Source organism: Bos javanicus, chromosome 1, assembly GCF_032452875.1.
Source record: "Bos javanicus breed banteng chromosome 1, ARS-OSU_banteng_1.0, whole genome shotgun sequence".
In the NCBI taxonomy this organism is placed as follows: Eukaryota; Metazoa; Chordata; class Mammalia; order Artiodactyla; family Bovidae; genus Bos; species Bos javanicus.
In genome coordinates this window covers 134254751-134282380 of record NC_083868.1, presented here as the reverse complement: position 1 = coordinate 134282380, position 27630 = coordinate 134254751, and the positions used below count along the sequence as shown (strand labels likewise).

Below are 27630 nucleotides of genomic sequence, written 5' to 3'. Positions count from 1 at the left end.
GAGCTAAATTAGGCAAATCCAGGAGACATTTAGCTCTGGGCAAAATGATTTTGTGAATGGAGTTGTATGGTGTTTGAATTTCCGGCCATTGCAGGGGCAGACAAGCAGAGGGGAACAGAGTTGGGCATCCTTTTTCAGATTGGTACCCCTGCCTGGGACTCGGGAGCATTGGAACTGGTCACTGATTGCTGGGAGCCACACTTCAGGATCAGTCAGGGTTTCCTGGTGGCCAGGGACAGAAAAACACAAGTCAGTCTTAAGGGAGGTATCTTGGCTTATGTGAATGAATGGTCCAGGGGCTGATGTGGCTTCCTGTGTGGCTGGGTACAAATCCTTAGATCAATCTGTGTCTCACCCACCACCTTTCTCCTCTCTCTGCTCCCCTGGTGTTGGCTCCTTGCTGAGCTTCCTCTTGGTCATAAGTCTGCAGCGGCTCCAGCTCCTACAATCTCATCCATCATCCCCTGGGGAAGAGCCAGTACCTCCTCTGGGATCCCCCAGCAGAAGCCCTGGAATTAGCTCTGAATGAGCCTGACTATATCAGTTTGGCTCCCACACCTGCCCTGACCCAGTCCCTGCATCCAGGAAGTACTGAGTGGTACTCTCAGGGCCTGTGTTCCAACCCTATGCTGGGCTGAGCCCACCAGAAGCCTTGGGCTGAAGGGCTGGAGGGAGTACCTCTCCAGAGGAATTGGGGTGTGGGTACCAGAAAGCTGCATAGTTGCTGGGCACAGTTCCGTTCAGTCGCTCAGTCATGTCCGACTGTTTGCGACTCCATGAATTGCAGCACGCCAGGCCTCCCTGTCCATCACTGACTCCCGGAGTTCACTCAGACTCACGTCCATCGAGTCAGTGATACCATCCAGCCATCTCATCCTCTGTCATCCCCTTCTCTTCCTGCCCCCAATCCCTCCCAGCATCAGAGTCTTTTCCAATGAGTCAACTCTTTGCATGAGGTGCCCAAACTACTGGAGTTTCAGCTTTAGCATCATTCCTTCCAAAGAAATCCCAGGGCTGATCTCCTTCAGAATGGACTGGTTGGATCTCCTTGCAGTCCAAGGGACTCTCAAGAGTCTTCTCCAACACCACAGTTCAAAAGCATCAATTCTTTGACGCTCAGCCTTCTTCACAGTCCAACTCTTACATCCATACATAACCACAGGAAAAACCATAGCCTTGACTAGACGAACCTTTGTTGGCCAAGTAATGTCTCTGCTTTTGAATATGCTATCTAGGTTGGTCATAACTTTCCTTCCAAGGAGTAAGCGTCTTTTAATTTCATGGCTGCAGTCACCATCTGTAGTGATTTTGGCGCCCAGAAAAATAAAGTCTGACACTGTTTCCACTGTTCCCCATCTATTTCCCATGAAGTGGTGGGACAGGATGCCATGATCTTCGTTTTCTGAATGTTGAGCTTTAAGCCAACTTTTTCACTCTCCACTTTCACTTTCATCAAGAGGCTTTTTAGTTCCTCTTCACTTTCTGCCATAAGGGTGGTGTCATCTGCATATCTGAGGTTATTGATATTTCTCCTGGCAATCTTGATTTCAGTTTGTGTTTCTTCCAGTCCAGTATTCTTGCCTTGAGAACCCCATGAACAGTATGAAAAGGCAAAATGATAGGATACTGAAAGAGAAACTCCCCGGGTCAGTAGGTGCTGTGCACAGCAAGAGGAAATTGAATACTACATCGCAAGGCCCCATGTGCTTTACAGCCAGGTGTACGTCAGTCCTCACAACAGCCCCATTTTACAGAAGAGGAAACTGAAGCACTGAACAGCTGTTAAATTGCTTCTGATCACATGGCTGGAGAGTGCCATCTAACCCCCTGCTGCCTGCTTGCCTGCTGAAAACCACGCTGTACCCTCTCTCCTAGTGAAATGCTGCAGTGTCTCCAGAGTGGCTTCCAACGCAGTTTCCAGTTTTGAGTTGCTGGAGGTCCGTCGAATTCAGGCTCAGTGTCTGAAAGATTTTCTCACAGTTTAGGACACAGTGGTTATCTTTTGCCTGAGCTGTTACCAAGGAGTAAGTACTGCTTTCTCCACTGCGAGGGGCCCTGCCTCCCAGCAGGTGGGCCTCCAACTGCCCTGCTCCCTCCACACACCCCCCCCCCCGCCCCCTGCCCTCTTCAGGTAAACCCCTGAGATAAGTCAGAGCTCCCACCCTGCGCCTCCCACCCACTCTTTATCTTTTTCTCTCGCTACCAAAAGGCCTGTAATTAGGAAACATTAGCAGGCTCAAAACAGCTTTCATACCTGAAACATCCTCTGTAATTGCACTCAGCAGTGCTCTTCTCTGGCTATTAATGTCACTTTTATGAAGCAATGAAGAACAAAACACCCCGAGGCACTTAAAACATTTTTTTTTAAATATATAATACATGTCTTTTAGGAATGGAAGTTTAAAATCATCTGCTTGACAGAGACAGTGACAGACAAAGGCTGGGGGCTCAGGACAGAGCCATGGGCCCAGGGATCCATGGGGTTCAGACACTGCTCGGGAAAGAGTGACAGCCCTGGGGTGGGTTGGCCAAGGCTGGTGGATCCCCTGGGATGAAAGGTGGGCCAGAAAGGGCACTCTTCTGCCTGACTTCATCATGTGTGGTTGCTGTCACTGGGTTTTTACATGAGCTCTCTTTTGTGGGCATGTGTGTGCCTTTGACAGAGAGGTGACTAGAGTGTTACAGATGAGCAATGTCATTGGGTAGAATATGAATTATTACATTGAGTAGAATATTAATCATTGCACTGGTTGCAGAAATGTTAAGGAACCATTGACCGAAACTGCTCATCTTGGTCAGGCAAGATGATAACCACTTGCATGAATTGTCTTACAACAAGAGGTCCCGATAAGGAACAGGATGCTGCCACTGAAAACTAACTGGGATAATTTGGAAGGCGCCCAAAGGAGGAAGGAGACTCCAACCCATAATATGTCCCAACAACCTCCCAGAATCCTTTGCACTGGAGTCCATCTTGGCTGAGAGATGTGAGTGCCACCAGGAAGGACCCAAGTCACATCAAATATGGGCACATGCAAGATGATTGGCCAGAGGCAACCGGGACACTAACCCTGTCACCATAAAACCTGAGATTGTGAGCCACATGGCAGAGCAGTTGTCCTGGTTTCCCTTACCCTACTGCTCCCCACCCGGGTACCCCTTCCCGATAACATTTTCTGATTTGTCAGCGTGTGTGTCTCCTGAGACAATGCATTTCTGAGTATTAGATAAGAGCCCACTCTCCAGCCCTGGAAGGGTTCCCCTTTCCTGCAGCAGAAGTGCATGCAGTATGACTGTGTGTAGGTGTGAGGAGGGAGGGATGGATTAAGGGAGAGATGCTTCTTGACTCGCTGTGTTAAAGAACTCCGGGAGTTGTGGTGGTTCACCAGAATCTGACTATCTGACAGATTTATTTTCTTGCTCTTGAAAATGGCTCACAGACTCATTCATCAGTGGAGCGAGAGATATTTCTGTCCATAGACTCCGGGAGGGAACCCCAGAGGTCACCCATTCCCCCTCCCCCTCTCAGAGGCAGGCTTAACCCTCATTTGTCCAGACAGACAGATGTCTTTTCTCTAAAATCTTTTCCAGGAAGGCAGACCCCTGCCGTGCCCCTTGTCCCAACCCTGGGAACCTTTCTCCCACCGGTATCTGAGGCTGAGGACCAACTGCCTGGTGAAGGTCAGACTGGCCCTCAGGGCCCTGGAAGGAAACAGGGCTCCTGATGGAGCTGAGCGGGGTCCACAGGGTCTCATTGCCTTGACAGCCCTGACTCACAGCTCCTCACTGGTCTCCTTGGTGAAAGAAGAAATCTATTACAGGAGAGGACAAAGCATGAGAAGAAAGGTGAAGCAGAGTTAAGAGACCTGTAGAAGATGGGCCAGAGTAAAACAGGTGGAGAAGGGAGGCTCAGGGTTGGCAGCAGCCAGATGGGGACTCTAGCCTGGCTCTGGAAGAAGGTGCCTGACCTGTGCGGAAATGGGGAAGCCCTGGGATACACCTTTGACTTGACCCCCAGGTACAGCCAAATGTGAAAGAGTCATTTGGCCTGAATCCCACTGTATTTCTGGTAGCATCAAGGAACAAGCCCAGGATTTGGAGTCTGATGTACTGGGTCTATTGCCATTTCCCTCTGAGTTCTTTAACTTCTGAGTCTATCTTCTGCCTCTGTCACATGGCTAATGTAAGATCTTATTTACAGAGTGGTTGGCAGCATAAATTGTGTTTAGCTTCCTTGTAGACTCCAAGGCTCAGTCAATACCACTTGCCCTGACTAGTGCAGTGATTCTTGTCGGAGGGACTTAACTTGCCTGGGACGAGGGTGGGAACTGATGGGGGTTGGGAGGCCTGAGATGCAAGATCAACTCTCCAGCATTTCTGTTAGGTTGTGGCTCTCGTGAGAATGCCATCGGAGGGTGCACCTGGTTATTACTCACAGAGCTAGTATTAAGAATAGTGATAACGACTGCTACTGCTAATTACTGTCAGTGAAGTACCAGCTGTGTCCCGGACACTGGACATCAGTGGTACCACCGCATCGAATTCTCACCAGGACCGTGCATGCCAGGGAGTGTTTCTCCCATTTTCCAGATTTGCAGAGCAGACACTGAGCTTGTGGGCAAGGATCCAAAGTCACGGAACTGCTTAGGGGTTTTGCTGAGACTGACCCTAGGCCTGTCTGACTGTGGAGCTCACTCTTGTGCTTCTGCCCCTGAATGAGAGTGAGGAAGGGCGAGTCATACATCATCAAGAAACGAGGGAACAGAGGGCAAGGAAAGGTAAAATCTCTGTTTTCTACAAAGGGAAAGGGTAGGTTTGAAAGCCAAGTGCCAGTGAAACGTACACTTAAGTACCCATGGGTCACTTTTCAAAGCAAGCTGTTTGGAGAGGTGTGGAACAGGTGCTGTGTAATGTGTGGGCTTTAGAGGCAGAGTAGTAGCAAGTCCAGGGGGAGCCTTGAGTGTGTGACCCCACTCCCAGGGCAGGTGAGGCCCGGCCAGGAAGCTAGAGGAGGATGCAGGTGGTCCCTGGAGATGGGTGGCTCCAAGGGATGATGAAGGAGTGTGTGCTTAGCTCCTGCCCCCAGGTCTTGGTGAATGCTGAGGAAGTGAGGACTCCTGGGAAGGGAGAGAGGTGAGCTGGTTTCCATCCAGTGACGCCGTGTCAGTTGGGCTGAACCGGCTCCTCTTGCATTCAAGGTGCTCTTCTGCTGATAGAAGGGGGGGTCTAGTTGTGGCGCACCCTCCTCTCTATATGTACTGTCCCACTCACCTCTCTTCCTGCTGAAGACAGGGGTGCCCAACATGTTTCCCAGTGTCACAGAGGACAACCAACGTGAACGACTTTGGAGTCAAGATTCAGGCTTATCTTGCTGAGTGAGAGCTCTGCCTTCAAAATGTCATGGTCAGTGTTAAAGGTCCAAACTTTCATTTAGGTGCAAACGAGCCACTGTGAGCCAGGTGGGCAGTGGCTCAGGTGGGGTCTTGTGAGTGGCTGGTTACCTATTCCTGGGGACCAACTACACGATGCAGGTACAGGAAGGGCAGATGCAAGTCACAGGTGATGGTGGCCCCACCATGCTGTTCCCACCTGAGCACGTCTGCAGAAATGGGCTTATTCTGGGAGCCCAGTTTTGAAAGGAACAATGGAAGACCTGGAGTGATGCCTGGCGGGGGTGGTGCCTGGTGGGGGGTGACCAGTGATTGTGTCTTTCAGAGAATGTGGGTTAGACCTGGGAACCTCAGCCCAGAAACAATCAGAAGCAAAGTCCAGGAGGCAAAGGCATGAGATCAAAGCCCTCCCCAGGCTTATCCAACCAAGCTCCAGCAGCCATGGTTTCTGAAGTAGATCACACACAGTGGCCACATTCCCACCATTGGGGAGGGGGAAGGATGGGGGGAGTGTGTCCCCTTCTAAGGCCAGATTTGAGTTTCCTGAACCCTGAGAATGGGCATGACGCCAGGAGCTCCTCTAGGAAGGCCAGTCTCTTCCTCCCCCCGTGCCTTGCTCCCTTGTTTCCAGGATGCTTCCCACTGGCCACGGCCAGCCTGACCCACTCTCAAAACTCTGCACCCATGGAATGGACAGCCCATCTCCTTGGCCTGTAACCTAGGGTCCTGGCCTCTGCTCTGTGTTCTGAGCAGAAATCCATCCAAGCTGAAGGGAAATGCCATTGGTCTCTCTCAGGGGTAACTGCTCCTCAGCGATGATGGAGAGCAGGCCTGGGCAGAGCAGCACCGGGTTGGTGGGGCCTGGGGCCGGCAGCTCCCGCCCCTGCCTTGTTCGACAAGACCTTGTTGGGCAGCAGTGAGGACGGCATTCAATCGACAGCTTAAGATAATCACATGTGTGAGGCGCTGGGATAATGACAGCTGAATACCCTGCCGCTGTTGCCATAGTGACCAGCCAAGCACTGGTTCCCTCCTTTTTTTTCTTTCTTGTTTTCTGGGCCTCCTTGTTACAGGGCTGGCTGGTGGGGTGGGGGGACGGGTGAGTTTGGGAAATGGGAAAGAGGAGGAAAAGGGGGAGGGGAGACCCAAGAGGGGTAGCCCATTATATGCTCTTTAAATACCCCAGCTGGAGGTGTTTTAAATCTCAACAGAGACAGAGAGAAACAGTGTCTTAATCCCCAGCTCCCTTTGAATTATTTAAAGGGATCTTGTCAGAAGGATGAATTTGTCACTGTTTCAGTGTCAACAGCAGCAGCAGCTGTCATAATGGCTGAGGACCCCACTCCAGGCAGGGCCTGGTACCAAATGCTGCTGCCTGGGGGAAGTTACAGCAACCCGGGTCCTGTGGACAAGGAGCTTCCTCCCGAGGCGCAAGCCTGCAGTGTTTCTCCTGGTGCACTGGCAGAGACCAGAGTGTGAAATGTGCCCAGATGCCGAGATGCAGACCATCTGGACCTTGGGCTGGCTGGCCTTGCCTTCTATGAATGCCTCCTTTGGCCCATAGCCATGGTGTCTCTGAGCGGTGCGGGGCACTCACTGGCTGGGAGTGGTCTGAGCTGACCAGGGTTCCTATGGCCTTTGATGGGTGGGCATATACCCAAGGGAGGGCACACAGGCCCTGCTTAGGCCATAGTCAGTGTCCCCAACTTCATATAGTACCCACAGTCATGCATATACCCACAAGCATGCATGCACACACATGCAAGTGTGCACACATCAAAGATGATGCTTGCTGCTGCTGCTAAGTCGATTCAGTCGTGTCCGACTCTGTGCGACCCCATAGACGGCAGCCCACCAGGCTCCCCCATCCCTGGGATTCTCCAGGCAAGAACACTGGAGTGGGTTAAGATGATGCTTAGGTGCAGACAACTAGAGGGACAGGAGAGAATCATAGATCATACATATCATGGAGGGAGAGCAGTCTTTCTAAGAAAAGTGCCAGGAGCTCAGAGGGGCTAAGCTTAAGGCTGTGGCTGATAGCCACAACTCACGGGGATCTCGGATCAGGCTGAGGTCCTTCACATGCATTTTCCATTTAATCCTCACAGCCATCTGGTGAAGTAGTTCCATACTCTGAGTATCCCTGTGTCTGGGGTGGAGACTGAGGCTCAGGGAGGTTTAGGGGTGTGCCATGGTCACAGGGCTGGGTCTCACTGACTCCAGAGCCTGTGCATTGAACTCCTGAGGGTCAGGGTTTGGCAGGGTGACAGCAGGGCTGCTTTATCCCAACCCACTGTTGGTCGACACAGACACTTCCAGGCAGTCTAGATAGATCATGTTTGGGCTCATCTCTCTCACTCTCACCTCAGCACAGTATTTCTTGCATTTTTCCACCATCCGAACTTCCAGAAGAATTTTGTTGAGACTGCCTTGGGAAGCAATGACCATGTTTTCCAGACTCTAATTCTTTCCATATGCTAATTGTGTTCTTTGCCCCCATACTCTTGTCTTCTGCCCCTTTAGGAAATTCATTGCTTTGTGCCCTTTCAGAGCTCTGGGCTCTCAGAAGCAGTGCCCGCCCCAAGCCAGGTGCCCAGTTCCTTGGCACATTACATAGGGCCATGGTAATGAATAGGGGCCATCCATGTCCCCCCAGCAGCTCAGCACATCTGGGAGGTAAATGGAGCATGTTGGGAGGTGAGGTGGTGCGCACAGTCCTCGGGGGAGCCCCTGAGTAAATGGCTGCCTTGCTTGGTTGGTGCGCTAAATGGTAGATCCCTCTGGGGTTGTAGGAGTTTATGCCCCATGGACTACATTTTACATTTTAATTAGCCCTCGAGCTTGTCTAATATCCAAGCTTTTTCAGGCTTAGTTTACTGTCTACATAGGACCTGTGTCCTTAGGATCCAGGGCAACCAGTGATGCTGGCTCCAGTCCCATCAGAGCAATCTGCAGCCCTGAGGAGTCTCTGGCCTCCTGTATGTTCTGTGCTTCCCGGGCCTCAGTGGGCTTCTCTTCCTGTTCAGAGGGCAGCCATCTTTTACTGGGAACCTAAAAGCAGAACTTTGAATTTTCCTTGATTGTGATACTGTGTAACTCAGACTGGGACTTGAATCCACAGTCTTTTAACTGAAGTCACACACCTGGTCTCAGGTCTTAATGAGGTTCAGGTTTTTGATGTCTCATTGTAGAAAGAATTCAGTGAGAGACAAAGTGATAGGTAAGAAGTGGATTTATTTGGAGAGAAAACCACTCCACAGACAAGAGTATGGGCCATCTCGGAAGGTGAGAGCAGTCTCCCAAAATGATGTGGTTAGTTTTTATAGGCTGGGTAATATCACAGGCTAATGAGTGGGAGGATTAGTTCAGTAATTTTGGGGAAAGGCAGAGATTTCCAGGAACTGGGGCCCTGCCTACTTTTTGGTCTTTGATAGTCGGCCTTGGAACTCTCTTGGCTCTGGCAGATGTGTCATTTAGCTTGCTGGTGTGTTACAGTGAGTGTGTACTGAGGCTCAAGATCCAGTGGAAGTCGACTTGTGGTCATCTTAAACCTATTTGGTTCTAATCGAGGTCCCAGGTAGCTCCGTGGTAAATAATCTGCCTGCCAATGCAGGAGACTCAGGAGATGTGGGTTTGATCCCTGTGTGGGGAGATCTCCTGGAGAAGGAAATAGCAACTCATTCCAGTATTCTTACCTGGGAAATCCCATGGACGGAGGAGCCTGGTGTGGTATAGTCCTTGGTACTGCAGAAGGTCAGACATGACTGAACGACTGAGAACACATGCAGGGCCTATGTCGTTCTTTCAAAGATTGTGCCCTGCCTCCTTCCTTCATTTCAATTGGGCAGTGCCAGGAGAGTTAGGATCTTATGGGGCATAGCGATGGCAACCATTTGCAAAATAGCAGATTCCTTCAAACACAAGTTTGTGCCCAAATGTAGACATGGGACCAAAGTCTGTGAGTTGTGTCGAATTTTGTCTCCTTGTGGTCTGAACTGGTGGCTGACAGTAACCTAGGGATTGCCTGATGAGAGAAGGGGACCCATGCTGAAACCTGGCCAGAGGCAGTCCTGGAGATTCTGGGAGAGGCAGAGAGAAGGCTACTGGCTGTCCCTCTGGGTCTGTACAGAGACTGAGTTCAGCTTTTTAGTCTCGGCGTTTCCTGCTGACTGAATGGCAGGATTATTTATCTAAGATGGAGGAGACGATTTTTACACCTTCATGCGTGAGTCAGAAGCGGATGCTGAGGTTAACATGACAGCCGTGCTGTTGCTGATGGTAATGATGATAGTTGGTACTTAGTAAATGGTAGTTACGTGCAAGCTCAGTGCTACATGGTTTTTTTTATCTAGGTGATGATCTTTCAATCTTCCTGACACCCTGCAGGGCAAAGAGTATTTTGCAGTTGAGGAAACTGAAGCTCAGAAAATTGTGTGTGGTCACAGAGCTGTAACTGGCAAAAGTGGGGTTCGCCTGTCCCCGCCAACCTCTCCCACCTTCCCTCCTCCCACCTTTCCCCTACCCTGTGCCACTTGGCAGCCACTCTGGCATCCTGGCTTTCTCGGCTATGTGCCAGGAACACTCTTGCTCCGGAGAGTCTGTTCTTATTCCCTGAGCCTGGAGTGCTCCTCCCTCATCTCCCCCCTAAGCTGGGGGCTCCTGAGAGTCGTTCAAATCTCTGCCTGAAAGGAGATCTCTGACAACCCTGCTGCCAGCTGTCGCTTGCTAGCCCCTTCCTGCTCCTCAGTAGTATTTAACACTGTTCAACTTTAAATTACTAATTCATTTGCTCATTCATCCTCTGGTTTGCTCCATTAGATTATCAGGCCCATGGGGCAGGACTTTGTCTCTTAGTCCCTGCTGTGTCACACTAACACCTAGATCAGTACTTGGGGATGTGTTAGGTGTTCAACTCTTTATTTTAAAAATGAGTTAAATGAGCGGGGTTGGAAACCCATCAGAATAGCCTCCTGTTAGACTGAGAGAGCCCAAAAAGCCAGTTTCAGTGATTTCTGTGTCTAGAAGAGCCTGTGTCTAGGACAGGCCCTGTATAAATGGCTTATTCTCAGCGGTTGCTTCAATACAACACCCTGGCAGACACTGGGCATTCTGGGAGGGGCTGGGTTGGCCCAGGAAAATGCAGCAGTCCAAGGAAGGGCTATCAACCATAGATCTTTCCAGAACTCCATGCCTGGAACTGTCTTCAGAGGCACAAGTAGAATCAGAACCTCTTAACTTCATTTTAGAGTGGTTCTTAATTTTTGATCAAGACGTAGTATTTCCTAGCTTTCTCATCCATCTAACTCATCAGATTGGGGTCCAGATGACCTTTGTCTGTTTCTGAAATCCACCTCCATTCTTGGAGGATGAAGAATGTATTAGAAGGATGTCCTAGAAGGTGGTGTCAATGGACCAGTAGATAGGGTTCATGGCAGTGGTTTTGAAGGAGAACAGTGTATTTTACACGCAGGCAGTTGCCCAAACAGCAAATGTCAATAGTCACTCCAGCCTCCTCCAGACCAATAGACCTGCAGGTTCTGATTCCAACAAGCCAGTCAGTCTGAGAAACTGAAATCCTGGAGGAACATGGAGGCATCTTTATCATACATCAAAGTCCTGATCGAAAGCCTGAACAAGTGCTTTCTAATGGGTGCATTGTTTTCTTTATTAGGTTTATCTCAAGGACAGATGGTCTATTGGCATCAATAATAATGCCCTTTCAAAGGCTATTAGTATTCTGCTGGTTGTGCAAGGCTGCTTTGTTTCTTCTTCTCCCAGGGACAAGTTAGCCTGGTGACACCTCCTCTAAGTCCCCAGCCAAGGACCAGGGGCTGAGGAACAGACCAGGACCTCTCTTGTCCCCTCAGTTTGTCTGTATTTATTGAGGGTTGCTGCTGCTGCTGCTAAGTCGCTTCAGTCGTGTCCGACTCTGTGCGACCCCATAGATGGCAGCCCACAAGGCTCACCCGTCTCTGAGATTCTCCAGGCAAGAACACTGGAGTGGGCTGCCATTTCCTTCTCCAATGTATGAAAGTGAAAAGCGAAAGTGAAGCCACTCAGTCGTGTCGGACTCTTAGTGACCCCATGGACTGCAGCCCACCAGGCTCCTCCATCCATGGGATTTTCCAGGCAAGAGTACTGGAGTGGGATGCCATTGCCTTCTCCGATTGAGGGCTAGGCACTGGGAATACCAGGAAGTCTCTGATGCAGTCAACCTTCCAAAGGGCAAGTCCAGGACAGGAACAGGTGGTGTTGGGGTGGGGGTGAATTTCTGAGACTAGAGCAGGACTAGAGAGAGCAAGGTGGTGACTTCCAGATTACCTGGAGATGTCCAGGTGGCAGCTGGATAAATAACTCTGGACACTGAGAGGAGGTCAGTGATGGTCCCCATTGTGGTTACAGCCTTCTGTGTGGCTGAGATCACCCAGGATGAAAAGTGAGAGGAGGAGGGAGTAAGGGTGGAGCCCTGAGAAGCCTGTGGATTCCACTGGTCCCAGATATCCTGGACAAAAACCTTGTCATGTAATACCAGTGTTGCGAGGCTAAATGCACAGAATTACTTCACTGTCAACAGGAACTAATAAATTAGTCAAAACATAATTCCCTGTCCTCAAGGAGCTCACAGCCTGGAAGCAGAAACCAAAGCAATTAACGAATTGTTCAAAACACTGTATTATCCAATGCTAAATTGTGTGGAATAAGCTCAATCATACTTTAAGCATTTGGGAACATGGTAGCTGAATAGAAGCTGGAAAGACATCATGGGGGGAATAAGACCTGTGTTCAGTAGCTCAGTCATGTCGACTCTTTGCAACCCCATAGACTGTGTAGCCCGCCAGCCTCCTCTGTACATGGGTTTCTCCAGGCAAGAATACTGGAGTGGGTAGCCATTCCCTTCTCCAGGGGATCTTCCAAACCCAGGGATCAAACTGGAGTCTCCTGAATTGGCAAGCAGTTTCTTTACCACTGCATCACCTGGGAAGCCCTATATAAGACCCGAGGCCCCTCAAAGCAATGTCTGCGGAGAGAGCTCAGCTCTGCCACCCATCAGTGGCCTGACTCTTGGCTACTGTTGAGTGTCTCTGAGAGGCAGTGTGCCCATTTGTCAACAAAAGGTCTTGGTCAACACGACCTATCATAGCTTCCTCCCAGGTTGTTATTCTCTGGTTCTGTGTCTTGGAGGAGTTGAGATGGGATGAGGGTGGTAAAGAAGAAAGGTGCCAGAACGTCAGCAACAACATCAGGGGCAGAAATAGGCACTGGCTCTGAGTGATGGGAGAGGATGTGGCCCTGGCTTGAGCCCTGGCCATCTCTTGCCTCGTCTGCTATCATTACTCTGACCAAACAGCAAGCCAGGGCATGAGTCCAGGAGTGAGGTAATGCCAGACTAGTGCACGGCAGTGGAAAGCAACAGAGAGGCCAGATAGGAGGAACATTGTTCTGGAAGAAATGGCAAATTGTGGTGACAAATTGGGCATGAAGTTGCCAGGGGCATACTGTGTGTGGATGATAGAGACCAGGCCATCATTGTTGGGTGTTGAGGTACAGGCTATACCCAATAATCAAGTGTTTTTCAGAAAAAGCTGTGTTGAGGTATTAGTTACATATCATAAAGTTTACTCATTTTAAGTGCACAAGTCAATGGTTGTCAATTTACAGAGTTGTGTAATCACCATCCCCTTTTAGAACATTTCCATCAGCTCCAGAAAAGACTCTTCATGTCTGTCTGCAGTCACTCTCCTTTCCCATCCACGGTCTCAGTCAGGGAAACACTAACACTTTTATGTCTATAGATTTGCCTTTTCTGGACTCATGTAGATAGAGAACCATACAATATGTGGTTGTTTGTGTCTGGCTTCTTTCACTGGGCAGCCGTGGTTTAGAGGTTGCATGTACCAGTATTTCCTTATTTTTTATTTCCAAATAGTACTCCATCGTATAGCTATATCCCATTTCATATTTTTAGTAGTTTATGTGCTTACTAATTATGTGGTTAGTAGTTTATGTGTTTACTATGCACATTAACATGGGGAAGACTTCCTTGTCTCAGGTGTCATGTTAAAGTCCAGTTGAGAGCTCCAAGAAGCGAGGACTGCAGTCAGATTGGCATCAAACTCTGGGTTGATCCTAGAAGTAGAATTTCTGGGTCAAATGATGTATCAGATCAGATCAGATCAGATCAGTCGCTCAGTCGTGTCCGACTCTTTGTGACCCCATGAATCGCAGCACGCCAGGCCTCCCTGTCCATCACCAACTCCCGTGATGTATACATTTCTAATTTTGATAAATAAAACCAAAATTTTCATAGAGACTGTACCACTTCACCCTTCATCCAGCGATTTATTAGAATGCTTATCTCTGACACCCGCTCCAACATGGGGTATTATCAAACTTTTGTCTGACCAAAAAGAAAAAAGTGTCAAAAGTATCCCAATGTGGCTAATTACCATTTTGGTTATATTGAATGAGGTTTAGCACCTTTTCATATGTTTATGAGCTGCATCTGTTTCTTTTAGTAAACAGTGTTAGTATGCTTTGCCCATTTTTCTGGTTTTTTTTTTTTTTTTGATGTATAGATTAAAAAAAAAAATCTATTAGGGGAAATTAACACTTTATCTGTGATAAATTGCAATAAATCTTTTCCCAGCATGTTTTCTTTTCTCTTCCTTTTGATTTTACCATGGCTATTTCCATCATGTTAATTAAAAAAAAATTGTATGGTGCTGACTTGTCCATTTATGGCTTCTGAGTTTCATGTCATCATTACTATACATACATTGTCTCTATGGTTTCTTTTAGTATTTTTATGGTTTCATTTTTAATGTTTAAATCTTTGATTCACTGGACATTTTTTCTGGAGTAAGGTAAGAAGTATGGATCTAGAATTATGTGTTTTTTCCAGATGGATACCCAGCTATTACAACAATTTTAAAAAATGGTTCACCTTTTCCCCACTGATTTGTGGCCAACCTTCCAAATGGTGAGACCTATTGATTTGATATTTAGAACATCCCACCAGTTACTCTGCCACATATAGGCTCAGGAGTGGCCTTTTCACTATATTCTTACAGAGACTTGATACTTTATCTGTTTAATTTTTTGCCAGTCTGATAAGCAAATGGAGGTGTTTTGTTGTTTTAATGGGAGGAGATAATTACAGAAAGGGACACAGAAGACAGCATGTCAAATGCCTAGAAGTGGAGTCTGAGAAACCTTTAGTAGGAGATTGGCTTTGGGAAGGGCAGTGAGAGCGCCCCCCAGAGGCTGGAACCAGCACAGGTCTTAGGTCTGAATACCAATGGGGTTGTGTATCCAACACTGGTGAAACCCATTTTTCAAGGATTTGTGAAGCTGTGCACCTAGAGACACATCGTCCCTCAAAGCTTGGCTAGGGAGGCAGACCTGATGCATGAAAGAGTATTAAGGGGACACATGGGTCTGGTCAAAGCACCGTCTCTCTGTCCCTCACCCCATCACCCCACCTCAACGTGATGAGAACCTAGAATTTCTGCCCCAAGATACACTTTCAGTTTCCAGCGGTCTGGTCCAACCCTCTGCCATCTCTCACTTGAAGCAGGAAAATGAAGGCCGGTTGTCCTGCTCATGTGCTCATCCAACCCAGGCTCTACTTTGCCTCATAGAACTCTTTAAAAAACTCAGCTCTGGTCACCTATATTTTCCTCCCTCAAACTTATCAGTGCCTCAACTCTCAGGGTGAAATTCCAAGTTCTCCATCAGACTCACCCTCTCTGCGGTCTTCTTCCTGCTACCTCTAGTTTTTTTTTTAATGATTCTTCCTTCCTCAGTGGTGCCAGGACATTTCTCTCCACCACAGGGCCTTTGCACCTGCTGTCCTTGGGCCTCAGTGCTCTGTCCCTTCTCCTCCCCTCTCTGCTGGCAGCAGACGCGCATTTCTCCTGGCTGACTTCCATCCACCCATCCCTCTCAGCTTGGAGGGTCATCTCTGCCAGGCCTCTTGGCATCCTGAAATTTTCCCTCACAGCAGTTAGCACAGTTGTAATAATTTAGTTATTTTAATAACCATTTGTCTAATTTCTGTTTTTCTCGCTAGATTATAAGCTTCATATTTCTGCATCCCCAGTGGCTAATGGAATGCCTGGCATAAAGTTGGCCTTCAGTAAATATTTTTTTTCACTGATGGATGCATGAAGTAGAACTATAAAGCAATGACACTGATTCCAAGTATCACAAGCAAATAATAATGTCTGGCCTCCCTGCTGGGAATGCTCTTTCACCCTCATCTTGACTTACTCAAATCTTCTCTTTCAAGGCCCACAATCCTAATTGCCCCTTGCTCAGAGAGTATTTGTGTTTCCTCCAGCCCACTCTGATTGCTGTGTTTCTAACCCCTGTAGCTCTAGCAGGCAGAAGAATAAAAAAGGGAAAGAGACTTCATCACAGCCTTTCCCCAAACAACGAGGAATTATTTTTCTTTATCTCAATTTCTTTCTGCTCTTTCCCTTTGAATATACAGCTGTATTCCCTCTAATTTGCTTTGATCACTCCCTTAGGAGCTGTCATGGAATCAATTAGATCTGTAGACTTTTATGACTCCAGGTCACCCAGTATGATTCCTCATTTTACAGATGAGAAAACTGAGGCCCAGCGAGGTTAATGATGGAAACAATTACCTCTATTGGGTCGTATAATACCAATCAATGTCATTTTCTAAGATAAATGTTCTCAATATCCCAGCTCCACAAGAGTGTAAATCCTCATTCTGTCTATTTTGAGACATGCTAGTGGTGACAGCCTTAGTGTTAAGATGAGCCCCAAATGGTGGGCTTCCTGTCCTGCTCTCACATAGCAGAGCTGCATTAGTCTTGGGTGGCTCAAGGTCCCCATCTTAAGTGGGCCTCAGGCTTCACCTGTGCATTGACAAAGGAGCCCCATGTTTGTGCTGAAACCTCATACAGCCCAGTGAAATGATGTATCGTGAGACCTGCTGTGTTTAAACAATTGCAGAACAGAAAAAAAAAAAAAAAATCCTGTCCTTCCGTCTAAAGTCATGTAGAGTCAACTGGGAAAATGTAATTTCAAAACAGCCATGAAAAGGGAGGGAGATCTGAACAGTTGAACTAAAAAAACTGCTAGCAAAGACTTCTCCCTAATGTATTTACTTTCTGGTTCCAAAAAACCAGGCAAGCAGAATGTAACTTTAACAAACACATTTAAATAGAATATAACACCAAAAAAAAAAAAAAAAATCTAAGAAGTGTACCTTAACATCTAGAAATTGGATAAGAAATTAAACAAAATGCAGGTGAGGTTGGCTGTGTGCAAGGATCCTGGAATAAGCCCACTAAAACTCCAGACTGGGGAGGGAACTGGGCCTCCTGAGAGTGCTGGAAGGGGTCTGGGGAGGAGTGTCACTGGGGGTCGCTGTACAGGCCTGAGTGGGCAGGGCCAGGTCTCCAGGTGTTCTTCCCTTTGCTCCATGCCTGGTGCTCAGAAGCCCTGGTACAGTTTTGAAGGACAGCCTCGCCTCTGCCTTGCCTCTTGCTCCTGCAGAGAATTAATTCTGTGCAGGAAGAAATCCTAGTGTATTTCCCATGTAACACTTGATTAGTTTTTGGTTCTTTTAATGAAGAATTCTCATTTATATATTTCAGCTGTACACTGTGAATAATAAGCAACTAACACAGTATTTAAAGAAATGGTACTGTTTGATTTCTTTTGTCATCACTGATAACTAGTCAAGGATCTTTATTTTCTCTTTTCACTTTAGGAAGTGGAATTTCTTCTGCCCCTTATTTACTTTTTTAGCGAACACATTGGAACCTCCTGGGAAGACCCCCAGTTCTTGAGGGCAGGGTTCTGAGGACTCCCCAGTATGGGCAGCTGCTTCCTCTCTCAGAACAGGGAAGAGCGAATGATCCAGCAACTTTTCTTTGGCCCCCTGGGTGGCTCATGAAGGGAGCCATGTCTTTACAGACCGACCCTCTTCCCTTATTGCCTGTTACTAAAATAAGTTACTAAGTGAATTTCTTCAGCCATTCAAAGCACTTGTTTCTGTCTCCTGTCTTCTCCATATCCTTTATGGCAATGTGAGCATGGGTGAGTTGAATTGAATGATGAATTGCACCTATAAATTGGTGATGGTAAGCTAGTTCTTTGGGGGAACTGTTGGTATGATTGAGAGACATTATTTTCCTTCTGATCCACAGGACTGCTGATTATAAGAGAACTCTTTTTCAACAGGAATCACAGTTGTATTTCCCTTATTCAGAAGCTTTCTTTACTCCCTAAGTTACACCTTACAACATTCTCTTCCATCGCATCTTTGCTCAAAGTATGCACACAAGGAAGCTTAATTTGCTTCATTTAGGATCTCTCAGCAATTCTGCTGTTCCCAGTTTCACAGTCTAGCTCTTTCAAAGAGATTGATGTCATAAAACAAAAGTTTTTGTGAATCTATGTTTGTTGAAAAATTCTGAAAAACTTTATATTCATATGATTTTTGGAGATATAAAGGAGTTGTACCACAATAAAGAAATTAGGTTCAGAAATGAGGATTTTCCAGGTGGATGGTGGTGACATGTGGTCAGACCCCTGATCCCCAGAGTGACTACTGAGAGTAGAGGCTGTGGCATTGAGGATGAAAGTCTCTGCCATCATATGGGACTCAAAGCTGCAGGTGGATGTAATGTTCCTTGTGGACATAATGAGTCACTGTCACAGCATGAGAGTTGTGGGTTAGGTGATGGGAAGCTTTATACAGTGAAGTCTGTTATATTTTGGGATGGACTACATAGGAATCTCCTGAAATGTGCCCATAAGGAGATCTTTAAATGCAAGTTAGGGTTAAGTGTGTTCATTTCTCAAGTCAAGCTGTTACGCTGGTGAGCTCGTAAGGCCCCCTCAGTGCCAGACTTCTCTTCTGCTCTGCCTCTCCTTGTCTTCTTACTCTCTATTTTGTGTTTTCCATGTGTGTGCCTGGCCGGCCTGGTACAGTGGGAAGAAGTCAGTGGCTACGATGAAAATCTGAACACCATCCGCACCTACCAGGTGTGTAATGTCTTCGAGCCCAATCAGAACAACTGGCTGCTCACCACCTTCATCAACCGGCGGGGGGCCCATCGCATCTACACGGAGATGCGCTTCACTGTGAGGGACTGCAGCAGCCTCCCCAACGTCCCAGGCTCCTGCAAGGAGACCTTCAACTTGTACTACTACGAGACTGACTCTGTCATTGCCACCAAGAAGTCGGCCTTCTGGTCCGAGGCCCCCTACCTCAAAGTGGACACTATTGCAGCAGATGAGAGCTTCTCTCAGGTGGACTTTGGGGGAAGATTGATGAAGGTCAACACAGAAGTCAGGAGCTTTGGGCCTCTTACACGGAATGGTTTTTACCTCGCTTTCCAGGATTATGGAGCCTGTATGTCTCTCCTTTCTGTCCGTGTCTTCTTCAAAAAGTGTCCCAGCATTGTGCAAAATTTTGCAGTGTTCCCAGAGACTATGACTGGGGCAGAGAGCACATCTCTGGTCATTGCTCGGGGCACGTGCATCCCCAATGCAGAGGAAGTGGATGTGCCCATTAAACTCTACTGCAACGGGGACGGGGAGTGGATGGTGCCCATCGGGCGCTGCACCTGTAAGCCTGGCTATGAACCCGAGAACAGCGTGGCCTGCAAGGGTAAGCCCTGAGGCTCTTGAGGCCTCTCCTTCCTGCAGCAAAGAAATCAGGAGTCAGGAGTCCCCACATCCATCTCTGGATCAGATAGGGACAGAAGAGCCTAATGGCTTCTTCTAAAGCTCTGGAGAACCCCATCTCCAGTGCTAAGCCTGATGGTTTTCCAGTTGTGTTCAACCAGAATTTCTGTATCCGAGTAGAGGAAAGAGATGGGGAAAATTCCAAACGGGGGATCATAACCACTCATGTATATTTAGTTTTGGGAACATTGACACTCATATTCTCTGTTTCTCCCTCTTTTAGACACAGACACAGACACACACACCCCTGCATCCTGTCTAGCCCTGTGCTCTGAGGCATGGATTATTTGGGTTGTCATGGATAAGTCACTCAAGGGTAATTGAGAAGCAACTGAACTTGGAAAATATTTTTGTTCATTTCAGTCCAGCTCCCACATCACTTAGCTTGGTACTGAACCCATGCAGCTCATTAACTCAAAGCCTCCTGGCTTGGCTGTCTTCCTCCAGGGACTTAGTGCCAGGCCATGGGGCAGGGATGGGGCCTAGCATTAGTAGGTCCTGGAAGGAGATGAATGTGTTGGAATGGGGGTGGTATCGTACCAAGTTTTCTGTTACTTTTGCTTCAGGACGTTACAGAGTGATGGTGACTTTGCAGTTGGCAGTGTCAGGGTACCCTGTCCTCATATTGGCCCTCCTCAGTCCAGGAGAGAACATGTCCAGTCTATGGCAATAAATATGCTGAACTGGCTGGAGACTCGGCCTTCTCTGGGAGTTAATAGAAAGATCAAGAGGGTCCATGGCTCATCTGTTGCCTGAGCACATGGAAGCCAAACAGAGGGGAACCCAAGTTGAAGAAGAGAAGACTATTTTCCTTTATTTTTATCTTTTTCTTGTGGCCTTCAAAGTTTCAGAGTCTTTCAAAAGCAAGGTTTCCCACACAGACCTCAGAAATGACCACCTTGACCCTGACTCCTTACTCGGGTTGCCCCCAGTCCTTTGGAGACCACGTGGAGATGGGGGGAGCTGTGCAAGCGTGTGTGCTCTGTCATTAAGTTGTCTGACTCTTAGCAACTCTGTGGTCTGTGGCTCACCAGGCTCCTCTGTCCATGGGCTCTCCCAGGCAAGAATACTAGAGTGGTTTGCCATTTCCTTCTCCAGAGGATCTTCCAGACCCAGGGATTGAACTCATGTCTTCTACACTGGAAGGCAGATTCTTTACCACTGAGCCACCAGGGAAGCCTGGAGGGAGCCATAGTTGCTCCATTTTCTCCATCATGAGCTTCATGCCAGCTGTCCCCTGTCGCCCTCCCCACCCTGCCTGAGCAATGGAACATCCTTTGTGTGTCTCCTTCTCCACTTTTAGTCACCAACCACCTGCAGGGGAGGTGCCAGGCAGAGTACTGCTATCGCCCACCAACTCTGCAGTCCTTTGGACTCAGCTAATTGCCTGGGCGGGGGCGCTCACAGCCTTTCTGAGGCCTGCTGAGAGCAGGGAGCTGCGCCTTTGTGTCTTTATTGGATTTCTTGGTGATGGTGCCATGATGGATGATGCAGAAACAGAGGAGAGAGAGTGACAGATCAAGTGGTGAATCAACACAGACTGGTTTAATACCAGCCGGCCTGGTCCCACCATGCTCCCCTGTCCCATTGGTTGGGGGTGGGAGGGCAGTGCCCTCTTGAGCATGTGTCGGGTCTACATGGGGACCCAGGCCAGGCTGAGTTTAGTTGCAGGTGCCACAGCTGCCAGGCACACTCTTGATAGCAGGGGTGATTTCTCCAGACTTCAAAGGGCTGCCATCCCACGCTTGCTGGCTGGGGCCCTTGTTTTTCTCATTATTTCCTGAGCAGAACAGCAGGAACCAGAGAAAGTATTGATTGGTTCTGATTTAATTGGGACTCTGGGAACAGGCTCTCATTTCTCTGGGCTAATCGGAACTTTTCTCTTTTTGGAGGGTTCTGCAGTGCCTGCTGCTCCTCAGTCACCTCCTGTGGTTGTCCTGGGAGGGCCTATGGGGGCAAATGTGTAAAACCAAGTGGCTGCTTTCCATCCTGTCTACTTAGCCTCAGCCTCCTCCTGACGTTTGGTGGATGTTTCTAATCTAGAGCTGTTAGGAACCTGACTTGACTTCACACTCTGCTTGTTGCAAACTCATTGGAAGCTGGAGGAGATGGGGAGCCCTGGGCACCATGATTTTGCCATTTCAGAGACACAGGAAGCCACATTTTGGTGGAGTTCTAAGAGCAGAGAGTAGCGAGCCAGGCAGTACCTTAGGTCCTGCAGCCCAGCAGCCTGGCTGGGCTCAGCGCTCTAGAAAGGCACCTTTTTTTCTGTCTCAAGAATTTTAAGCTGAATCCTCTGAATTCTTTGCCCTTGGCTCTGCTAGTAACCTGGGCTTGATGACTGAGACCAACCTCTACCTCTCCAGGGCTCACAGCAGTGGGATGCCCAGGGAGGTGAAGGGCCTTGGGTAGATTCTGTACTTTTTGGATAGGGGGGACAGTGCTTGGGGAGGTTTTTGTAACTGGTTCCTGGGGTGTATCTTCAAGGCAACATGCTCAATTCATTTTGGATTCTCATGCTGGCCTGTCAGGTGGGCACCATGATCCTCCACAATTGCCTGCCAAGTACAGCCTACTACTGAGAGCATGGAGATCGGTGGATGCAGTAGAGACTTGTGGGTGAGAAAGAGCCAGTCTCCATCAGCGGTCCTGGTAAGACCTGAGAAGGGAGGCAAGCTGCTCTGTCTCAGCACAGCCCTGAGAATTGGTACCCTAGGGCCCGGCTGGGAGAAGCCTGGATGGTTCTGTGAGTCACACAGTTGTGTCAAGCTGATCAGTTTTCTTTTCTGGATATTTGAATCTGAGCTTTTGCATGTGTTGACTCTATGGGGTGGCAGAAAGCATATCCTTTGTATTGTTTTTCTGGCAGGACAGACTTTCATCATGGGCAAGAATCTTATTCTGACTTTCACTTTGCCTCTGTTAAACCCTTGCCTGTCAGAGTCATGATGACCAGTTGCTTGGTTTTGCAGAAGCACCTGGAGACCAATTAGGTGGCCAGCAAAGAATGGCCTTGGCCTAGAGCCATTCCTATTGTGAGGAGGGAGGGAGTGGCAAGCAGAGGAAGCCACTGGAGAGCTTGCACATCAGAATGTGCAGCAAACAGCTCACACACTTTCTAGAGGCTTCATGGCCCAAGGCCTGTTCCAGCCTCATCCTTTCTGTACACATAGGTTAGACCAAGCAGGCAGAATCCCAGAAGCCTGTCGACCCCACCAGTGACTGACCCATCATGCATTTATCTCTGTGAAACTGTTGATTACTAGCAAAATGGTCTATCTGCCCCAGCTTCAAGTTTTATGCTGATAGTATAGCTGATTAATGAGAAATCATGGCTTTGTCTTTATCCACCCTCAAGCCTTCTCTGCTCAGGTTGATGGCTGAGTCGATTCTCCATGTGAATCCCTATAGCCTGACTGTCCCTGGACCAGGGAGGCCAAGAACTAGTGCTTGGCAAGCTCCCTCTGTGTTGTGGTCCCTAAAATGTTGCACTGGTCTTGGAGGTCAGCTAAGATCATTCCAACTCTGGGTTTTGGCAGGGCCTTGGCAGTTCCTAAAGAAGAACAGCTCTGTTCTTGGTTCTTCTGCCCCCTGTTTTGTGTCTCTCCTGTTCCCTGGTATCCATCAGAGCCCTGCCTTGAATCCTGAGACCTCATGGGCACTGTCCGTGCGGCGTCCCCCACCTTCACCCGCACTTCCTGCCCCTCCTCCAGGTCTCTTTTTCCTTCCTTCCTCCCCTGTCTTCCTTGGGAGGGACTGTTTTCCTTGGTGATTTTCCATCTACATGTACATTCTTTCATGCCTGGAAATCCAAGAGACATTTTGAACCTTTCAGTAATTTCAGTGCCTTCGTCAACTTGAGCAGCCTGGGAGAGAGCCAGTTTATAAACCTGGGGAGCTAAGACAAAAAAATCTGCAGGATTTGAAAGGGGAGAAAAATGTATCTAGTTTAGCTCTTTGTGGAAAAGAGAAGTTTCTGGGGCCTATTTCCACTGCCCTTAGGGTTGCTGGTCCCAGCTCTAGGTGTCCTCCTGCCTCCTCATCCTGGCTGGGTGTGTGTGTGTGTGTGTGTGTGTGTATGTGTGTGTTCAGGTGACCACATTCAGGGGCACTGGGAAGTCTTTCTGCTCTGCTCTCTGGCCCATCAGCTGTTGGCTGGTGACTGAGAGGAAGGCCACAGTCTAGATGCCTCCTCCTAGGCCCCAGGGAGACCCGCTCAGCTCAGCGCTGGGGAAGGCCAGAGTTATTAACACTGCAGTCCTGTAAGATGAGCTTCATAATAGGATTTCCCAATAGGCTACTTCATTTAGAAACCTCTTGGGCCTCCACAGTGGCCCTGCCCAGTGCCCTCCAGAGAGGACTCTGATGTAATAGGCTGCATGTAATGGGCTGTGACCCCAGCATGAGCAACAGCAAGCAGCTGGAAGGATGCTGTCTGCCTCACCGACTCCAGCATACTGTGTGGGGGTGCACAGCCCAGACTCTGGGGGCTGCAGGGGACAACCAGGGAACAGGGGAGGGGCAGCTCTGAGTTCCAAATCCCCTTGTGCTCTGTGCTGCCCCTTCTGCCTTTAAAGGACAGGTTAGAAGTACCCAGATTCCACTGGTGTTGACTAAGCAATCATGATTCTCCCAGGTCAGTGCTGAAGCTGCTGAGAGTGTTCTGGGCATGATAGCTGTCCTGGCTAGAAGTCCATGACTTAGTAAACATTATTAAAGATGATGACAAAGGCACCACAAGATCATTATTGAGGTGGTTGGGTACATCACATTGTGAGCAGTCCAGTTTGGGCCCAGGAAGAACTATGGAGTCTGAAACAGCCCAAGCTGGGGTGGAAGTGGGCAGAATACCAAGAGGCCAACTATTCTGGCCACCTTCTTTATCCATGGAGAGCAGGCAGACAGAGAGCATCGGTGGGCACCAGTCTAGGGAGCCCTGCTGGGTGATGTCAGACTGGGATCGGAACTCAAGTCTGGGAGGCCACTGTCTGCCTCTGCTTCTGAGACTGGTTTTTCTTGAAATTAACCATCCTTGGATATGCAATATGTTTTCAGGAATAGCAACCCCCTCTCAGCTCTTCTCCAATGAACACCTTCTCTGTACCTGTGTCACCCCTTGTGTTTCTTGGGTCCGGGTGCTCCGTGCAACCGTGCTCTGTGGTTTTATGTTTCTGCACTGTACATCACAGAGCTCCATGCTGACTACCCCCATCTTCTTTTTAATCTCTCTGGAAGCAGTATCATCTCTCAATACCATGTCAGATGCTCTGACATGTTGACCTGCCTCTGGACCATCCAGAGGGTCATGGCATCCGTAGCGGGGGTAAGTGACACAAAGCTCCCTGGGAAGGATGAGGGTCTAAAGGCTTTGTGCTTCTAGAAAAGGACAGGGAGGGTGGCAGGGCTGCAGGATGGAGTCCTGGTTATGGCTCAGTAATTGGCCTCAAGGACCAACATGGGCCTCCGAGGCAGTGCTGTTGTCAGACTTACCCCCTTTTCTCCCTGGTCCTGCCTCTCTCTGGAGCTGGATGGTCTTGTGTGCAGAACCTGAACACACATATCTCAGCACAAACTTCCTTGCCACTTTTGAGTTGGAAGTATAGAGAAAACTCCCAGTGAATCTGAACTTGCTTGGAGTGCGGTCCCTCGATTCTGGGCCCCGGGAGCCCTGATGGTGTGAGTTTGGTTTCCATGCTTTGGCCCGTTGACAAGCTGTGTTGACAGTACTCTAATGCTCCTGGGCCTCAGTTCTCTTTCAAGTCAGTGGAGGAAGAGGCTGAGACAGTCAGCTCAGGGCAGCTGCAAAAGGGGAAGGAATACATCCCATTTGCACACTGCCAGGAGCAAGCCTTATTTTGCCAATGGAACTGTGGCAGGGATGTTGAGAGAGGGACACCCTGGCCTTTCCCTAGGGGAGGGGTCTCTGCCTACAGATGCCATCTGTACTGTCTTTGTGGGCTGAGCTAAGAGCTGGAGTACCAGTTATGTGGTCAGGCGGCTGCAGCTGAGTCCTCCACTCTTGTTTTAAGGGCCAGTTAATGAGGTGGATACGACCCTTGGGGCCTGCTCAGTTCACTTCTTGCAGGCCTTGGCACTTGTGGCCTCCAGTTCCTCAGTCTGGTTGGATTCCACTTGTGAGTTCCTGCAGATGCAGTATCTCTAAGCTCACTTCTTTCTCTAGGTTGTTACTGAGCACCTACTGATGCCAGGCCCTTTACACTTAAACATTCAGATGGAGCAATTTTACCTCTGAGGATCTACTAGAAACTTAGCTCTTAGAAAGTGCTTGCCATGTCCAAAGGGCAGGGTCATGAGTGGCCTGTGGAGGGTGGCCCCTCTCAGCTAGGTAAGGCCTCTGAGGACAGAGTCCAGCCCACCAGATGACACAGTCTGCTTTCCCACTGTGGTCCCCAACCTGCTCTTGGACACCTCCAGTGATCTGACACTCAGACTTCCAGAGGCAGCCTGGTTCATCTCAGAGCACTTCCTAGGACTGAAATGAATCAGAGGCCCATTGCTCTAGACCCTGGGGTGGAACTTTTATGCAAATCTCCCTTATCCCAGGTTACTTTTTGTTGTTATTTTTAAAATATTTTTGAAAAGGTAGGACATTAAGTTTCCCTGACTCTTGTCTTCATCAGATCCCTCACTGTTTTAGTTTCTGATATTCTCTTGTTAACAGGGTCCATGCATTTGCACATCCAAAATACAGACACATCCTTTCTTCCTTTGCACAGGGCTTACTGCACAGGGTTTTTCACTGAGTTCCATCCACCACCCCCATAGCCCCGACTCCCTTTCTTACTTAACAATGAAAGTTAGGAGTTGTATTATGTAGAGATCTGCCTCTTACTTTCCAGTGATTGTGTAGTATCCCATTGGATCGATGTACTTTATTTAATTGGCCCTTCATTTATATACATGTAGGTTGCTTCCTGTGTTTTGATATTTCTAAACAATGTTTCGGCAAACATCCTTGTGCATTCATCTTTGCACTTAGGTGTGAGCATTATCTGTGAGACTAATTCATTAATTAATTTATTCAATGAATATTTATTGAGGGCTTTCTGTGTGCCAAGCACTTTTCTAAGAGCTAAGAATGCAACAGATTCTTTGAAGTAAAATTGCTGAATCAGAGTATATACATTTTTAATTTTGATAGATATTCCCAAACAGTCCTCCAAAAAAAGACATTTTCTACTGATTTTTGCTCTAACCAACAAGTTTTAGAGTTTCTGTTCCTTATACCTTTGCCAAGATAATATAATATCAATTGTTTTTGTCTTTGCCAATCTGATAGATGAAAACTGGCATCCAACTGTGGTTTCCATTTGCATTTCTCTTGCTCTGAAGGGTGTTGAACTTGGCAAAGTTCCATAAATTGCCTTGTTGGGGAGCTGAAACATGAATATTCTTATGTAATGCATCATTACATCAGGTAGATTTGCATCAGTTTGGAGTATGCTCACTCAATGATGTGGTCTACCCTTCGCTCTCTAGTCCCTTCCCTTCTGCCCTGCATCCCACCCTTCACACATTCTTTGCCCATCTGTAGCCTCAGGACATTTTGGCGCATGCTGTACACCTGTTTCGGTGTTTCCCTGACTGTGGTGGGGAATGGGGCGTTGGGGTGGGACAGGACAAGAGCCGGTGGTGGTGTGGAAGGGCCATGCTGTCTCAGGAAGGCCACTCCAGCCAGTTTGGTGGGAAGCATGCCTTGATTTTCTCATCCTTTTTCTCCTACCTGTTGCCTCTTCTGAGTTCCTTGCTTCCCCTCTGGCATGCACCTCTCAGCTCTCCCTCCTTGGCCCAGTCTCTCCACTCCACATCCCTTCCTTTTACTCTCCCAGCTCACCTCTGGGGCCTTGGGGCTCAGCCCACTGTGGTGCCTCCCATTCTACCACCCCTGAAAAGTCAGCAGCCCTCAGCCGCTACCTCCTCCAACTCCTCTTCATTTCTTCTGCAGCATCCCACTCTCATCAGACCTGCCACCCCTTCCCCAGCAGCCCTGGATCTGTCTCAGTCCACTCCCTGACCACATGTCTAGCTCAGCCTGCTGATGCCTCAGGTCTACTTGTGCCAGTGGGCTTTGTCTTAGCCCCAGGCTTTTGCTCACTGCCTTCTTCTCTTCTTGGTTTTTGTCTTCAACTCTGTAGCAGTTCTTTCTCTCTGAGGCCGTGGGCTTCCCACCTCCCTTCCTGGCTTCAGCCCTCCTCTTCCGTGTTTCCTGCCTCCCCATCTTCTCCTCGCCCCCTCTTTTTCTTCTTCTCTCCCTCCCTCCCTCCCTCCCTTCCTTCCTCAATACTTTTCTATTTAAATATATTCAGGTTGAAAGATGAGTCAGCCTAAAAAAATAAGTTAAATAATAAATTAAAAGCCTGGCATGAAAATAGGGCAAAAAGCAATAGAGATAATATGCAAATGATTGACGTTTAAAAGACTGCTGACTTGGCTTGTCTATCTGGGCTAAGAGAGCAGCTTATAGGCTCTGCTGGGCAGTCCCGTG

General features: G+C 48.4%; 1 protein-coding gene across 1 annotated transcript in view; it reads left to right on the top strand.

Annotated features, from left to right (window-relative positions):
* Positions 1-27630, top strand: part of EPHB1 (EPH receptor B1) — a 466953-nt gene that overhangs the window by 146479 nt on the left and 292844 nt on the right. Inside the window, exon 3 of the mRNA XM_061420965.1 lies at positions 18366-19047. Coding sequence (XP_061276949.1) covers positions 18366-19047 — 682 coding nt within the window. The remainder of the gene's footprint in view (positions 1-18365; positions 19048-27630) is intronic.